Source organism: Macrobrachium nipponense, chromosome 31, assembly GCF_015104395.2.
Source record: "Macrobrachium nipponense isolate FS-2020 chromosome 31, ASM1510439v2, whole genome shotgun sequence".
Lineage (NCBI taxonomy): Eukaryota > Metazoa > Arthropoda > Malacostraca > Decapoda > Palaemonidae > Macrobrachium > Macrobrachium nipponense.
Genome location: NC_061093.1, coordinates 17,742,018 through 17,753,626, shown reverse-complemented (window position 1 = coordinate 17,753,626; position 11,609 = coordinate 17,742,018). Strand labels below are relative to the sequence as shown.

The window sequence follows — 11,609 nt, the reverse complement described above, 5'->3', positions numbered from 1 at the left end:
GGCTGATGTTGCCGGTACCGCCTTCTTCGTGCTGGAAAGAAATGCCTCTTAGGGCTGACATTGACTCACTGGAAGACTGGCTATCGTCGACACAAGAACCAACTGACCGGGTCTCCGTCTCCAGTCACAAGGCGACAGCTCCATTTCGCTAGCTGCATCTCTTCTTCGTCTGCAGGACCTCACTCGTCCTCCAATGAGGATTTAACCATTTCCTTTCAGAGTAAGTTGCTTAACTTTTCTTGACTTTGAAAATATCTGCTTTTTAGGTGAAGAGGACCGTTTTTACTCGCAATACTAAGCAGGCTGCCGCAGCCAAGCGTGATGTTTTCTAGTATCGGGTTTCATACTAAGCGTAGTAGGAGCTTCATACTGCTCAGTCTGCTAGGACGTTTTATCTTGGCTACAACCAAAATGGTAATTGGCTCTTGCCGAACGCAGTTGTAGGATCCTCTGATCTCCAAATATTTAAGCGAAGAGCAAACTCATTACGTCTTTCTATTGACGTCTCCCGAATTTCAGGTGTATCTGTTATATTTTCTGTTCCCTCATAAGTATATATTCATTTATTTATCATCTTTCCCTACAACCTCTCTCTCTCTCTCTCTCTCTCTCGCAGACTGATTTCCGTTCGACTCTGTTGACTCTGTACATGAGGAAGGGTTTTCGGCCAAAGATTCCAAGAAAGTAAGAGAGAAAGCACATCCAGGGCACGTCGATCAACATACATAACGCAATAAAGTTCTTGTGTTTATCCGTGTCATAGAACAGTCCCCCACGATAGGCTTCAGAATTGTTAAAATTTGTATTTGGTATTTTGCATGTATTCCCTTTTAATTCGTCTTTGGTGCATCTCACTCCCCGGCAATAACAAGGACTCCGGTATCCTGTACATGTAATTTGTTATTATTTATGATTATCATTTCAGTAGATGAAACCTATTCACATGAAACAAGCACACTAATGGGGCCATTGACGTGAAATTCAAGCTTCAAAAAATCCTGGTGTCAACCTCTCACCGCTAAAGACCCCAAACTGCAGCAGTAACTGATCGTGATACAGAGCCAGTGATTTTCCATCGTCCTGAATTTCACGTCAATGGCCCCTTTAGTGCGCTTGTTCCATGTGAATAGGTTTCATCTACTGAAATGATAATCATCAATAATAAGAAAGTAATTGTACAGGATACCGGAGTCCTTGTTATTGCCAAAGTTAATATATTGTACCAGAACTGCTGTAAGAGTCTTAGATTTAGACCATCGATTGAGAAATAAAATAAGCGGAGCATCGAACCTTCGGTGACGGACCACGAAACCCGACATACCGGGAAGGGAGATGCACCAAGACGAATTAAAAGGGAATACATGTAAAATACCAAATACCAATTCTAACAATTCTGAAGCATATCACTGGCCCCCAAAAAAGTAATCTCTAAAAGAATTACCTTCTAAAAAGATGAATGAGAGAACAAATCTTATTGACCGTCGAATATAAGCGGTTTCCAAAGGCAAATGAGCCTTTAACAGCTAATTACCTCCGTCAACAAAGTTGGAAAATATGCTTTCACCCGGCTGTTTGCTTGTCATCTGCTTTAGACTGTCTGTCAAAAAAATTCCTGAAAAGTTTCTGATGGATTCATTTTTTGCAGGTAGGCGATAGAGCAATAAACAGCTGATCAGTTTTTGAGATGGATCCCAGTTCAAGCGATAGTGCCATATATTACTACTCTAATGCTATTCTCCTTGAATTCTAATACATTTTTATCTGTTTGTTAATTTACTGTGTTTTTCCTTGTTTAATAAGTGGGTTCTTCTTTCTGTATTTCCCTTTACCTCCTCTCACTTCTTCTTAATGAGCACCATATTCTTCGGAAGCTTCAATTCCAAGTGAATGGCCCCTAGGCTTGTTCCATATGAATAGGTTTCATCTTCAGAATGATGATAATATCAATATAATAATAATAAACGCAGACTAAGGATTATCAAACCTTTTACACGCAATAAACCGCTACTTGATGTGATGAGTCCTCTCAACATGTGACTTTCCAGGCCTACCGGGTAGAAGTTCAACGCTCTCTGGGGTTTGCGATGCCAGAGGTCAACGTTAAGTTTCGTTTCTATGTATGTAAAGAGAGGTAGTTCAGGGAGTATATAAAATATTTACGAATAATAGTGCTTAGAGGTTACTTTGTGTAATGAAAAAGATATACATACATACATACATACATACATACATACATACATTTATATATACAAATACACACACACACACAAACACACATATTTATATATATATATATATATATATATATAGATATATATATATATATATATATATATATATATATTAGTATTTATCAATGTATATATGTATGTATATCTTTTTCAATACATAAAGTAAACTCTAAGCATTATTATTCGTAAATTTTTTATACACTCCCTTAACTACCTGTCTTTTAGTACATAGATAACGAAACATAAACGTTGACCCCTGGCATCGCAAACCCCAGAGAGCGTTGAACTTCTACCGGGCAGGCCGAGAAAGTCACATGTTGAGAGGACACATCACATCAAGTAGCGGCTTATTGCGTGTAAAAGGTTTAATAATCCTCAGTCTGCGTTTATTATTATTATATTGATATTATCATCATTCTGAAGATGAAACCTATTCATATGGAACCAGCCCACCAAAGGGGCCATTGACTTGAAATTCAAGCTTCAAGATATAGTATATATAAAAAGGAGGAATGTACAGATTCATCATATTTAACTTCCCATGGAGACAGAGTCCAAGCGTTCAGCTTAAGAAAGCTGATAACTCTTTTCTGGGATGGTGTGACATTAAGATGCTTACAAAGCAGATCAATGGTCGTCCTGTAGGTATGTGACTTCGAGAGATGACTTTGAAACCAGTTGAAAGTTGTTTCTGGGTGTGGACGAAGGGCGTGAGTTTGTCTGTACGTGTACGAGCTATGTCCTTTCTTAACGGCATGTATAGGCAGAACAATGGAGACGGCTGCCTCGGGGGGGAGAAAAGGCAGAATGCCGGGATAGCTCTGCGAAAGTTATATTTGTTTCAGTGTGTGACATTCCAAGCTGCAATGGGTAAGAGTTATTGTGATTTAGCCAAAGATGGGGCTTACTCTGTTTTTGACATTTTTGTAAAGATGTTCTATTTCATTTAATCTTTTGACTTTGTCTTTACAATTGTGTGTACTTAATAGTGTGTTCTCCTGTCTTTAAAACAGGCGGATCTAGTGGAGGGGACTAAGTGTCCTAGTGAGGGGACTGTATTTTGGAGAGGAGATAATTGGTGTTTGACTATTACTGATTATGACTATTATTTACCGGGGGGTTGTCTGTGAGACTTGAACTGTGAGTTATCATTCTATTAATTATCCTGAGAGAACCTGAATTATTTAATTAGTACTTTACTTTGAATAAACGTATATTTTTGTAGTTCCGACGCTGATTTGGTGACCTTGGACAATGGAGTGGAGGTTGCGAGAGAGAGAGAGAGAGAGAGAGAGAGAGAGAGAGAGAGAGAGAGAGAGGCTATTGCCAGAGTTGGGTATCGAGAGAGAGAGAGAGAGAGAGAGAGGAGAAAGTGTTACCAAACTTAGTTCGCCTTCCACTCTTGGCTAAACGCTTACCAAATATGAGAATAACGGGGGCGATGCTCCCGTTGTTCAGAGTGGTGGCATGCGGTGGTCGAACGAAAAAGCCTTTTGTAAGATTGGTATCAGCTATAAAAGGCTGTTTTCAGTGTCTGATTGTGGGAATGTGTTATATTTCAGTTAGTAACTTATGGGGGTTAAGGTGTGTCCATAAGTGCTCATGGTACTGAGCCAGAGAAATTGTACTGGAGTCATCAAATTTGCCCATGGTGATGCCTCGGGCTCGGTTGGGCAGTCAGTCAGTTAGAACTGACATCTTTTGAGTGCATGCTGCTAAGTGTTTTCTCGCCCGTAATGCGGAGTCTTTCAAATGGTGTGTGTATTAGCATGTTTGTAATTGCGCAGATTCCAGGTTTTCTTTCATTGTGAAGGGGTATGTGTTATGGTGTGTGTTTTTTAGGCCTGGTTTTTTTTTTTAAATCATTTTGTGAGTTATGGGATTGGTTTGGAATACCACATTGTTTTTCCCATAGGAGTAGAAAGTGATGTGTTTTTTTATTGGCACATATTAAAAGAGACGCATTCGTCTTTGTGTTAATACATAGGTGTGTGTATGAACGGTTTTCATACATGCAAAACTGTTGCTTAAATTTCATTCCTTGCCTGGAGATAGAGCGCCTACTTGTTCTGACGCGCTCAGCTCATTTTCTGCTGACCCAGAGGGGTATTGCAAGGGGAGGCGAGTAGTGGTCTGCTTCCGGGAGGGTGAAGCTCTTTTTTTTTTTTTTTGGTGGGAGGTGAATTTCTTCTCCTTTGTGTCGGGGTATTGAGGACACAGTGATTATTTTTTTTAATGGGGATTTGCTTGGTGTTGGGGAGATTACTCTAAAAATGGTGCTGAATGATGATGATACCCAGGAGTGGTAATGGGGTTATACATTCCTCCTTTTTACATATATATATATATATATATATATATATATATATATATATATATATATATGTGTGTGTGTGTGTGTGTGTGTGTGTATGTATATATATATATATATATATATATATATATATATATATATAGATAGATAGATAGATAGATAGATAGATAGATAGTTTTTATATATATATATGTGTGTATATATATATATATATATAAATATATATATATATATATATATATATATATATATATATATATATATATATATATATATATATATATATGAATAACTTGATCACGAAATATATAAAACGTGATGCTTTGTATAAATAAAGGTAATGCCACGGAGGAAAAATGAAAAGACGAGAAATGCCTAAGAGATCTTTTGGTCTACACGACCCTTCACTTGAGGCACAACTGATCAACAAAAAACGCCCGTGGGCCAGATTAGGGATTTTAAGGGCAGACACTCACACGTGTTCGCAGATAATTTAGTCAGAAAACAATATTTTTTTTAAAACAAGGAGATATATACGACCAGGCAATACAGATTTAGTATAATCCCGAAAATTAGATTAAGGATTTAGGAGCGGTATCTGGTCAAAGCAATTTTTTTTTTTTTACAGTAAAAGGAATGAAAGTAGTTGCAGCTAAGGGCCGAAGGGACAGTGCAAAGAATCTTAAGTAATGCCTACATTGCACCGAATGAGGTGCACTGACGGAACTAACCCCCTAGTGGGCGATTTCTTTCACATAGGCAGTCTTTCAAAACACACACACACATGTATATATATATATACACATATATATATATATATATATATATATATATATATATATTATATATATATATAATATAATATATACACACATATGTGTGTGAGTTGCTCATCTACTCCGTTTCGTTTGTTGTATAACTGAATCACGAAAATATGGAACGTAATAATGTATAAATAAAGACAAATTCCACTTAGCAGATTGAAGAAATATAAAAAAATAAGTTTACAAATAAAGTTCGTTGTTTATATTTCATCAGTCTGCTAAATAGAGGACGAGAAGTCGAAAGGCCTTGCAGTACTCCATTGTTTCTCTTTCCTTCGTGAAATTTGTCTGTCTATATATATATATATATATATATATATATATATATATATATATATATATATATATATATATATATATATATAATACATATATATACCATATATACATTGTATGAGTGTGTTTGTGCGTATAGATATACTATATATATGTATATATATATATATATATATATATATATATATATATATATATATATATATATATATATATATCACTAGGAGCATCTCGACAGCAAAGGACATACAGGAATCCAACTTCCACATCAAGATTTTTTCCCTTTTTCCATTTGACGTCACTCTGACCGTTTTTACTTTGAACTGACTCAATTTCAGGGATGCAGCCATACCAAATTTTTGGCTGATACCGTTACCGATACCAGCTTTTAAAACCGATACTGATACCGATACCACAAAAACTAGCCGATGCTACCGATACCGATACTTGGGCAAATCCCAACTAAATTTCGCTAAAACAATGTGCATATTGACATGGCCCAGAATCAGGTCATGACATCGAAATGTGCCCACGCCCTGATTTATCAGATACTATTTATATCAAGGGTGATGATCCGAATTGCAATGGAATATTTAGACCAAAGCCCAAGCCCTGGGATCTATGATGTCATTCAGCGCTGAAAGGGAAACATGAGAACAAAAATGGGCTGTGAAGGTGTAACAGGAGGAAGACCATCAGCAGAAGCACTATGAATCAAGTGTTCGGAGAGGGGCGTTGATTGTTTGTTTGTATGGTGTTTTTACGTTGCATGGAGCCAGTAGTTATTCAGCAACGGAACCAACGGCTTTACGTGACTTCCGAACCACATCGAGAGTGAACTTTTATCACCAGAAATACACATCTCTAACTCCTCAGTGGAGTGCCCGAGAATCGAACTCGCAGCCATCGCTGAGAGGGAGTGTAGAGGAAAGCAGGTTAAAAGAAAAAAGTTAAGTATATCTTAGTTTAACCAGACCACTAGGCTGATGAACATCTCTCCCAGGGCTGGCTAGAAGGATTAGACACTTTTACGTGGTTAAGAACCAACTGGTTACCTAACAACGGGACCAACAGCTTACTGTGGTATCCGAACCACATTTGGCTATATCGAGAAATTCATTTCTAATCACCAGAACAAATTCTTCTGACTCCACGTTGGCGGAGCGGGGAATCGAACTCCGGACTACCGAATTGGTAGGCGAGCACGTAAACTACTCGTCCGACGAGGAACAGGCTAGAAGAAGAGAATATGAACGGAGGTACAGTGAAAGGAATGAAAGGGGTTGAAGCATGGGGCCGAAGGGACGCTGCAAAGAACATAAAGTAACGCCTACAGTACATCGCATGATGTGCACTGACGGGACTAACACCGCCCCCCCCCCCCCCCTCCCACCAGGGATGATCCGTATTCCAGTCCTATGGGCTTTGGACGAAACAATGTCGTTCAGCTCTGCTGCCGCCACACGTCGTCTTTAAAACCCTCCACTGACCTCAAATGTCCCGACCGATAAAAAGTAAAGCCATCGATAGGTCCCACGGCCGCTAAGTGGTGGTAAACAGCGCCAGGGGCGACATCATTTGGCTAAAATCCCACGAGAGAGAGAGAGAGAGAGAGAGAGAGAGAGAGAGAGAGTTCCAGGTCTTCCGTCAGAGGGGAAGGATGAAGGAAGTCGAGACGTGAGACCTCAATGTGAGAAAAGGCTTTTTTTTTTTTTTCTTAAGAGTTCAGAATAATTCGACAGTCTTCAGGAACTTTCCAATATGACTACTTAAGGTAATAGTTCTTTAAGTTTTTGAAATGATCCAAATTCTTTTACCCAGTGTTACAACGTTTTTATTAAAAAAAATTATATATCACTGTTTTCGACTCCGATTCATTAAGGAAAAAATTAACTTGTTCCTTGACACTTCTTCGTCGAAATTTATTACGGAACATATCAGTAGTTTTCTTAGTGCACCTGTAATGTCATTCTGACTGACTATCTCTATATCTAATCCTTCATTTCCCCTTCCATAAGGTGGCATTCAGTCATTTTTACCTTTCCGGGCAATCCGTTGCTTCGTGAATAGTGGAAGAGTATACAAATATGTTTTTTGTTTGTTTGTTTGTATGGTGCTTTTACGTTCCAGGGAACCAGTGGTTATTCAGCAACGGGACCAACGGCTTGACGCGAATTCCGTACCACGTCGAGAGTGAACTTCTATCACCAGAAATACACATCTCTCACACCTCATGGAATGCCCGAGAATCGAACTTGCGGCCACCGAGGTGGCAGGGCAAGGCCATACCGATCACGCCACTGAGGCGCTCAGTATACAAATATGAATTTCATTCGGTTCGGTTCGATCCTTTCCCAAAACAAGCTCGTACTAAGGCAAAGAGAACGCGGCCTCAGTGCTTCGCAGCAATGATGGTAGACGGAAGAGTTGAAAGCAACACTGATGTCTCACTCTCGTTCCTTTTTATGATGGACCAGTTCTGTCATCTGGCGCAGACGTGCACACGCCCAAAGAAAAACACATAAATAGTCAGGAAATACAAGAAAGCGAGTATACGGTTTTATCAGGAAGCATTAAAGTCATTTCTCAGAGAGCATTCGTTCTTCCCACATCAACTTCAGCACTTTTACTGAGCAATGGCCGTCATCCATGCTCGGTTTGATGGGTGCATCCAACGATGGTTTATTTTTTTGGGTGGCGGTGGGAAGGTGGGAAGAGGGGAGGGGATGAGCTAGGGGTAGGGGTGGGTGGAAGGCGGGGGAGGGGAGGAGTGCGTGCGAGTGATCCAAGCACGATAAAAGCGCGTTCGCGCGCTGAAACCTTTGAAGTCTCCGACCCGTATTGCCAATATCGATTCACAGTACGCAAAACAAGAGTGAGATTTGATATTATGAAATTCAGGCCGCCAAGCCAAGAACCGGGGCATTTTCCGTCACTCGGCAATTTTGCTGCTGAAAAGAGGGAGATCGAGTGACTGGACATCTAGATAAAGCGATCCAGAAACCAAAGCGATGACGTCCAGGCGTCAAAAGGTGGAACCGACCGGGAGAAAACCGCTCGGTTTCACTGATGAATAAGACAGAGGTCTGGACAAAAGGACCTGAGAGGAAGCGGAATGGAAGTAAAGCTAAAATGTGAGTTTAGGTAGGGGTCGAAGGGACACTGCAGACACTTTTCTTATGCCTACAGTGCACCACGCAAAGCGCACAAGGGACGGGGGCGAGTGTCCCTAAAGGCTAACAATATGGTGATAAAGTTTCTTCTCTGTCTTCTCACTGCGGTGTTTGATTCAGAAAATCACTAGGAAAAGCATCTTATAAAGTAAAGATGGAAATAAATAGCATAACTAGAGGACAATGCGAGTATTTCTCATTCGTTTTAACATTAATATTCACTAGGACCAGTTTACACTGAAGACATATTGAAAACGTATTCAATGTGTTCAGTGAATATGAACTAGATTCTTTCATATAATCCAGATAATCATCAGGATTAAAGTACAGGTATTCATTTAGAACTAATTTAAACATTAAACGTGGTAGAATCAAGACCGAAGACTGGATCACGTTTGAAAGAAGACAATAAAACGAAGTAGATGCACATTTGAAAGTGATGAGTTGAAGTCATATCCGAAGATCGATTTTCCATCACTTCTGCAGAACTCAATTGTCTCAGTACTCTCGGACAATGTGACAAAATGTGACACGGTTACGAAAAACAAGGATCACTTTTAATATTCCATCTCAGGATTCTTCAAGAAAAGAGCCCAATGAAGAACGTATTGCAAGGGCTTTTTATATTAAAATAAATAAATATATAAGTATACTGGGCTAGTTCAGCAGTAAGGTTTTAAAATAAATAATATATAAGTCTACTGGGCTAGTTCAGCAGTAAGGTTTCTTGAAAGCTGAAGGGTTGACGTTTCGAAATCACTCTTAATTCTCATTTCTGGTCTTCGTAGTCAACAGGTAACGCCTTCTTGTACTACGAAGATTTTCCTGGATATTTCCTTTGGTCAAAATTGTAAAATTCTCTGGAATAATTTGTCCTACATCGTGCCTGGTTTAGGGTAGCTGTGTCTTTAATATCTTATGTCTTTAAAATGATCGTATTTTTGAGTCTGTATAAAAAACTCCGTTTCCCAACAGATTTTGATTAAATTGTAATCTGATCACAGGAGCTGTCGAGTCTTTTATTTCATTCAAAATTCCCTAAATACTTTTCTCTTATACATGATTACAAGGAAATAATGAGGTTCTTCACCTGGCTATGAATTTTTTTCTTGTGGTCTTATCTGGGATCGGAGTAAATTAAGTGAGGAGACGATTAACTTCGTCATTTCTTATGGCAGATAGAGATACCGTGCAGAGGAAAAATAACCATGTTCAGTTTCCAGGACTAATGGCATGATCTTTATTTACTCAATCCCCTTTGAACTGATGCAGAGATGTCTTATCCGTAATCCTTTTATAAACCTCTAAGTGTATATTTTCTCCGTGTTGGACAACCTCCATTACTTTTAATTCCAGTGTCAACTGTCGTTACATCAAAGCTATGCCATATAACAGATTAGTATTTTGAGACAATAACTGTCATTAATGCCACAATCTCAAAGGAAAAACTCATGTTTTTGTTTCCCATGCACAGAATGAAGTCAAAAGTCGGGGCTATTTGAAGAGGGCGAGCCCAATACCACTGTTACTCCTGATGATGCTGGGATGTTCGCTGTCTCAGTCAGACAACACCCTCTTCAAATTCGTCAAACGGCAAGCGAAGTACACTACTATCTTGGGAAGCACACCTGTACACTCGCTCACAGCTTGTGCTCAGTTCTGCACAACATGTAAGTTTGGAGAAGAGACGAGTGTTGTCGATTCACTAGATTCAGTTTGATCAGAAGGTAATATTGTCCGGATCTGACATAGTACTTGGCAAGACTTCTTAAGGCTTTTCACAAATGATACGGTGGTGATCTCTCTCTATTCCAGATGCTGGCTGCACGTCATTCAACCTGGAGGTTGCCGGTTTAACAAATGGAAACCTACGACTGTGTGAGGCAACAACAGGCCCAAATGAAACCCCAAGCATGAGTTTCAGCATGTACAACATAGTGACCCACACGTCAACCGCACCACCAGTTCTTGTGTACCGACTCTTTGCGGTACCAAGCAAAGATGAAGGCTGCTCTCCAGGCAGGGTGATCACAACTATTGCCTTCAAACCTAATGATAACACTCATTCAGACATAGATTTCTTCATCTGCAGCAAAATAGAAAAACCTGTGAAACAAAATGTGGATAGCAGTAAGGAAGCAATGATAGCTACAGATGCAGCAACGTCAGCATTATGCCCCGATAACAAGGTCTTGCAAGGCTTCAAGTCTGGTGACAAAGAGTGGGCAACCCTCTCTGATATGAAGGGTCGATGCCACCTTCTTGTTAACTGGATCGTTGACAAAACTAAGTGTGTGGATGCCTTGCCCACCAATGATCTCACCTATTATCCCAATGCTTTTGCTGGAATCCCAGAAGTGTCAATGTGGACATCTTGGTTACACTGTCCTGACTGCTATTTTGGGGCTGGTATACGAACGATGAAAAACACTTCCACAGGAAAACATCAGCTCTTATCAATGCAATGCTGCAAGATTGTTGACACCCCTTGAGAAGTAATGTCATTAAAACTGGATTTTCAGGAAAAGTTTTATGCACACATGGTCTTTAGTGTTTCTAACCCACAAACAGAATCTGAAATCTCTGTTTTCTGACCATGTACTCTGTAAAAGTGACCTGAAGCAAACAGAAAGTCAAATTACTAAATGAGTGATAAAAGAAGGTTTTTCAATTTTCAGTTAATTTCATATCAAGGACAACAATGATTTGTTAAAGAATCAACCATTACACTAATACTCCAAAGGTATGATGGATTCTTTGAGAGATTTAAAGTAAATTATAAAGGATTAAT

At 39.3% G+C, this 11,609-nt stretch overlaps 1 protein-coding gene across 2 annotated transcripts; it reads left to right on the top strand.

Moving 5' to 3' along the window:
* The first annotated feature begins 65 nt into the window (after positions 1-65).
* Positions 66-11,609, top strand: LOC135206473 (uncharacterized). 2 transcript variants are annotated; one of them, XM_064237849.1, is made up of 3 exons: positions 66-220; positions 10,293-10,488; positions 10,634-11,609. In XM_064237849.1, the coding sequence occupies exons 2-3, from the start codon at positions 10,353-10,355 to the stop codon at positions 11,308-11,310; spliced, it is 813 nt and encodes a 270-aa protein (XP_064093919.1). In that variant the 5' UTR covers positions 66-220; positions 10,293-10,352; the 3' UTR covers positions 11,311-11,609. The 2 variants fall into 2 exon arrangements, with proteins under 2 accessions (XP_064093919.1, XP_064093918.1); XM_064237848.1 differs by lacking the exon at positions 66-220 and adding an exon at positions 3,916-3,986.

Excerpts from the sequence above, each read along its gene's own strand:
- LOC135206473 (XM_064237848.1), top strand. Across the intron at positions 10,489-10,633 it reads TGCTCAGTTCTGCACAACAT|ATGCTGGCTGCACGTCATTC; the intron begins GTAAGTTTGGAG and ends TCTCTATTCCAG.